This window comes from Gordionus sp. m RMFG-2023, chromosome 1 (assembly GCF_954871325.1).
Source record: "Gordionus sp. m RMFG-2023 chromosome 1, tfGorSpeb1-WG-v2, whole genome shotgun sequence".
Taxonomy (NCBI): Eukaryota; Metazoa; Nematomorpha; class Gordioida; order Chordodea; family Parachordodidae; genus Gordionus; species Gordionus sp. m RMFG-2023.
Window position 1 is genome coordinate 36,029,980 of NC_088775.1, and position 6,097 is coordinate 36,036,076.

Below are 6,097 nucleotides of genomic sequence, written 5' to 3' on the forward strand. Positions count from 1 at the left end.
GAAAGTATTATTATTAAAGGTTCTCCCAGAGCAAAAAAAAAATTGGATCATACGTTCAAAAAATACTTTAATTCAAATAAATACCATACAAGATTATATTTTAAATAAAAAGTTTGTTGAATATGATTATGAACTTTAATATTTTTCTGGTTCTGATATTTGTGGAAGAATTATATTACTTTTAAATATATATGAATTATTCGGTATATTATTATATTAAAGTCATTGATAATAATCTACTAAATTACTAAATTATAATAATATATTATTTATGCATTTAAAAAATATATTTATTATATATTATCGAAGATATGGTTCGAAAATATTATATTTCTAATAAAATATATTTGTTTTATATTTTGTTGCATTTTTATAAATGAAATTATTAAAGAGTTTAAATTTTATGACTGACTGAACTTTCAAAACTCTACTCAAATTGATGGATATAAGGAAATATCTAAGTAACAAAAAAATATACTAATAGATACTTATATTTAATTTTAGCGAAAAACAATGAAATAAATTTTCCAACTAATGTCTCATGCAATATATACCCTGTTGAAGATGATAATCATGATCTAAATACACGAGGTAATAATATTTAATCTAGTGTAATAATTAATATCTTATGCATTATAGGGTCTATTGAAAATGATGAGGGTGATGTAAATACACCAGGTCAAAATAACATTTAATATAAAAGATATTATTTAAAATCAATAGCTAACTATTCTTATTTTAGAATTTAAAATTAAACACCTAACCATAGTTTTGACTAAATTAAAATTGCCTGTACAAACCACTTTGGGTAATATATTATTTTAAATAATTTTGGCTAACCAAAAAATATTTTCACATTTTTAAGTTATCCCCAAACGTAGGAAGGAAGAAAATGATTTTATTGATCACTTCAAATTTCTACCTAGTACAAGTAATATTATCTATTACCTTCAAATATTTATAACATAATTTTAGGTATATCAAGTATTACATTAAATAAAAATGATGATAGTCAACAAAATGAACACACCAAATCACTTAATATAGAAAATCAGAGTTTTAATGATGAAATTGATACCATAGGCAACAATTTACCACCCATATCAAATATTTTATGACCTTATTTAAATGTATTCATTTAAATTTTAGAGATACCTAGATACTCTATTAAAAAATATGATAAAATCAGCTAAATACAGTTGATCTATCTACCTATTACAAGTAATAATATCTATTACCTTCAAATATTTATATCATAATTTTAGGTATATCAAGTATTACATTTAATAAAAATGATGATAGTCAACAAAATGAACACACCAAATCACTTAATATAGAAAATCAGAGTTTTAATGATGAACTTGATACCATAGGCAACAATTTACCACCCATATCAAGTATTTTATGACCTTATTTAAATGTATTCATTTAAATTTTAGAGATACCTAGATACTTTATTAAAAAATATGATAAAAATCAGCTAAATACAGTTGATCACTTCAAATCTCTACTTATTACAAGTAATATTATCTATTACCTTCAAATATTTATATCATAATTTTAGGTATATCAAGTATCACATTGAAGAAGAATGATAATAGTCAAAAAAATATTATAGGCTGTATCAATTTAGAATTTAAAGGTTATCTAATGCTTTATTTTAATATTTATTGTGTTATTTTTATAGGAATATATTAATTAATATTTACACCAAGGGCTAAAAAAATGGTGATTACAAACAAAGAAATACATTAAGTCACAACAAATTACTATCTAATAAATGTAATCAATTATTTTATAAATATTTATATTAAAATTTTAGATATATCTAAAAAATCTACAGAGAATTTAAATGGAAATGTTAATACCCTAGACTACAATTTACCACTCGTGTCAGGTATTAGTCTTATTTAAAATATATATTTAAAATCTTAGCTATACCCACATACTCCAGAAAAGTAAAGAATAATAGACAACCAACTATACTAGATCATCTAGAATTATCACCTACTACAAGTGATATAGTTTATTACTTTATAATTACATTATAATTCTAGATATATCTGGATTACTTGGAGAGGACATTTATATAAATGAACTTGATACTTTAGGTTCTAATATTAGTCTTATTTAAATTATATTTATTTAAAATCTTAGCAATACCCTCATATTCCAGAAAAGTAAAGGATAATAGACAACCAACAATACTAGATCATCTAGAATCATCACCTACTACAAGTGATATAGTTTATTACTTTATAAGTTACATTATAATTCTAGATATATCTGAATTACTTGGAGAGGACATTAATATAAATGAATGATACTTTAGGTTCTAATATTAGTCTTATTTAAATTATATTTATTTAAAATCTTAGCAATACCCACATATTCCAGAAAAGTAAAGGATAATAGACAACCAACTATACTAGATCATCTAGAATCATCACCTACTAAAAGTGATATAGTTTATTACTTTATAAGTTACATTATAAGTTTAGATATATCTGAATTACTTGGAGAGGACATTAATATAAATGAACTTGATACTTTAGGTTTCAATTTACCTTACACATCAGGTATATATAATTTTGTTTTAATATTTAGTCTTATAATTATAGAGATATGCTATGCCAATTCAGATTTCCCTTATGATATATTAAATTTTGTTACCCAACATATTAAAGAGAAATTATACACATATTCTAAAATATGGAATCCTCCTTCATCATATATTTTCCCTCAAATAAATTCTAAAATGAAGAGGTTGTCATTCCAACATAAATGGCTAAATCAGTATACATGGCTTAGTTACTCTCAACTTACACATTCAGCATATTGTAAAGTATGTGTAATCTTTGGTCCTAGATATGGTGGGATCAATTGTCAAAAGTTGGGAGAGTTGGTTTTGCATGGATTTGTCAAATATAAACATGCAAAAGAGAAATTTTCATCTCATGAAAAATGCAATTGTCATCAGAACTCAATAAAAATGTTAACCAATTTAATGCAAATTGCTAAAGGTATGATTCCAGCTATTGACACACAACTCTCAAATTTGAAAGCAAAAGGGGCCAAAAATAATTGTAAGTATTTGCAAATTATTATTCAAGCTATCATTTACCTGGGAAGACAGGGAATGCCACTAAGAGGCCACCGAGAAAAGAGTGGTAAATTGGATTATAATGATACATCAGTTAATGAGGATAACTTCAAAGAGTTGCTCAAATCATATTGTCATCTAGGTGGTGATGAAACCAAGTTGATATTTGATAATGTGGCTAATAATGCCATATATATATCTCCCGATATACAAAATGAAATTATAAACATATGTAATAATCTTATTGTTGAAAAATTGATTAAAATTGTTAATAAATCTACCTTTTTCTCTGTACTTGCAGATGAAACAACTGATATCTCAAATCAGCAACAAATGTCATTGGTTATCAGAATATTAAACTTGGACACCATAAAAATTAGTGAATTTTTTTTGCAATTTATTCCACTTAATAATGGTACAGGAGAAAATATAGCCAAACAAATAATATCTTTTTTAAAAAACAATGATATTGATATAACTAAAATTCGAGGCCAAGGATATGATGGTGCTCCAGCAATGTCTGGAAAAATTAATGGGGTTCAGGCCTATATAAAAAAGAAGTGCCCAAAAGCTCTTTATGTACATTGTGGAGAATATTCTCAAAATTTAGTTATCTCCAAAGCTTGTGGAATTTGTGAGATTGATAGTTTAAGTAAATAATTATTCACATAATCTATATAATCTTTATTTCATAGAAATCGTATCCAAAATAATTGAATTTTTAAGTTGTGGGAAGCGATCAAAGGTGTTGTATCACGTTTTAAAAGATATACAAAGATCCAAAGTTCGAAAATTAAAAAAATATTCGCCAACAAGATTTCTTCAGAGACAAGATTCAATTACTGGATTCCTTCAAGCATTAGAAGGCATAGTTGAAACTTTAAAAATAATAAGTAGATGGAATGATAATGATACATCTAATATTGCCCAAGAATTGTGTTCATCAATTTATGAAACCCGTTTTATTATATCAATTTTTTGTATGAATTATATTTTTTTAAAAACTGTAAATTTAAGTCGATATCTTCAAAGGGAAAATATCAACATTGTGTCAGCAATGAATGAAGCCAAGAGGCTTCTTAAAATATTTGAAGATGCTGAGGTAAATGCCAACAATATTTTTTTACCAATATATGAAAGATGTTTAAGTTTGGGTGAGAAACTTAAAATTAATATTGAGAAACCTAGGCTAATCATAGATGACATGTTAGCTTTGGAATCAACTTTTGATTATTATAAAAAAGTTATTTTTTTACCATTATTAAAAACAATTATTACTCACTTTAAATTAAAATTTGCTGGGCATAACAAAATATTTTAATTTTCTTTTGCCATCATCCTCAGAACAATTAATTATTAACAATAATATAATGCTTAGCATTAAAAAAATTAGTATTTTTTATGAATCCGACATTATCGGTGGATACGAACAGCTAAAATCAGATACTGAAGCTTGGTGGACTAGGATTAAGATTTCTATATATATTTAGAAGAGCCAATCCATTGGTCCTCGCCTGGCCAGAGGTTGCCCTTAAATAACTTTTAAGTCAAGCCAGTGTCGAAAATGACCGCTCATTGGTGCAAGTAGTTATAGGAAGTGTTGCTAATATGATTAAAAGTGTTTTGATATTTGTTCTTAAGTTTAAAGTTTCCTTAAATAATTAATTGTAATGTCTCAACAGGGTTGCTGGGACGATCTGTAGGGATGATGGTGCTTAGATCAGAATGCCAAGCTTCAGTATCTGATTTTAGCATGTCTAATTCATAAAAAATACTAATTTTTAAATTCTAAACATATTATTGTTAATAATTAATTATTCTGAGAATGATGGCATAAAATATTTTGCTATGCCCAGCAAATTTTAATATAAAGTGAGTAATAATCGTAAAAAAATAACTTATAATAATCAAAAGTTGGCTCCAAAGCTAACATGTCATTTATGATTATTAGCCTAGGTTTCTCAATATTAATTTTAAATATCTATCATATATTGGTAAAAAAATATTACCAACACAATTTACGTGATACGTGATATATAGCGCATCGCCCTCTAACGTTGAATACACAACAGAGCTACGCTAGGTTTTCCTCATTTCCATCTAATTGGAACAATTTAATTTGGGTATAAAAGGAAAAATATGAGGAGCCCTCCACCCGTTTGTGGGCAAGCCGCACGTACTTTTAGGCACAACATTTCGAAAAATGTTGCTTAAACCTCTATAGGCTATAATTTAAAAGGAGTGGGACAAAGAAAAAGCCTATACCCAAGAACTACAGTATAATTTAATTACTTTATAGGTGGGTGATGGCTGATTTTAAGCTTAATTTCTTTAGTGTAAGTTATAATTACTATCAATATTGAGATATAATGTTCATAGAATCTGTAAATAAATATGATTAAAATAAAATAATATTTACCGTTCTATCACTTCAAATTTTCCACCGGAAATTGCATTACCATTTTTTTTATATTAACGAGACGAGAAGCGTGATTTTTCTTAAAAAAGATTTTTTCACTTTGAAGGATATCGACTTAAATTTACAGTTAAAAAAAACATTTATATTTTAATCTATAATTTTAATGTGTTTACTAATAATAAAATATATTATTTATAATTAAGGCAATATAATATTTATAATTAAGGCAGTATAATATTTATAATTAAGGCAGTATAATATTTATAATTAAAGCAATATAATATTTATAATTAAATCAATATAATATTTATATTTTAAATATTCGCTTTTTATTTGTAAATAACTTCTAAAAGTATAATAAATTGAAACGTATATCAATAAAATTATGTCAATGTGTTATTTTAATTAAAATTATGTCAATGTGTTATTTTAATTAAAATTAGTGGTTAATGGCTCAATTTTAGCCGATATGGCTAACTCAATATATTAGCCAGAAAATTATGTAAGCCCGAAAATTTTGCTCATGGAGATACAAGTTTTATATTATTCGTGAAATCTCTAGGTTTGAACAATAT

The 6,097-nt window shown here is 25.5% G+C and overlaps 1 protein-coding gene across 2 annotated transcripts; it reads left to right on the forward strand.

Annotated features, from left to right (window-relative positions):
* Positions 1 to 345: 345 nt before the first annotated feature.
* LOC135931637 (zinc finger MYM-type protein 1-like) lies at positions 346 to 5,787 on the forward strand. 2 transcript variants are annotated; one of them, XM_065468877.1, is made up of 19 exons: positions 346 to 461; positions 505 to 591; positions 640 to 678; positions 743 to 808; positions 866 to 931; positions 976 to 1,221; positions 1,266 to 1,397; positions 1,440 to 1,520; positions 1,565 to 1,642; positions 1,688 to 1,782; positions 1,823 to 1,897; positions 1,936 to 2,016; positions 2,058 to 2,111; positions 2,158 to 2,238; positions 2,281 to 2,332; positions 2,379 to 2,459; positions 2,502 to 2,579; positions 2,622 to 3,755; positions 3,799 to 5,787. In XM_065468877.1, the coding sequence occupies exons 15-19, from the start codon at positions 2,317 to 2,319 to the stop codon at positions 4,422 to 4,424; spliced, it is 1,935 nt and encodes a 644-aa protein (XP_065324949.1). In that variant the 5' UTR covers positions 346 to 461; positions 505 to 591; positions 640 to 678; positions 743 to 808; positions 866 to 931; positions 976 to 1,221; positions 1,266 to 1,397; positions 1,440 to 1,520; positions 1,565 to 1,642; positions 1,688 to 1,782; positions 1,823 to 1,897; positions 1,936 to 2,016; positions 2,058 to 2,111; positions 2,158 to 2,238; positions 2,281 to 2,316; the 3' UTR covers positions 4,425 to 5,787. The 2 variants fall into 2 exon arrangements, with proteins under 2 accessions (XP_065324949.1, XP_065324950.1); XM_065468878.1 differs by having other exon boundaries at positions 1,955 to 2,016.
* Positions 5,788 to 6,097: the final 310 nt, after the last annotated feature.

Bases quoted from the DNA above. Each gene is read 5' to 3' on its own strand.
- LOC135931637 (XM_065468877.1), top strand. The intron at 2,580-2,621 runs GTATATATAATT...TTATAATTATAG, and splicing joins CAATTTACCTTACACATCAG to AGATATGCTATGCCAATTCA. The intron at 3,756-3,798 runs GTAAATAATTAT...TTTATTTCATAG, and splicing joins TTGTGAGATTGATAGTTTAA to AAATCGTATCCAAAATAATT.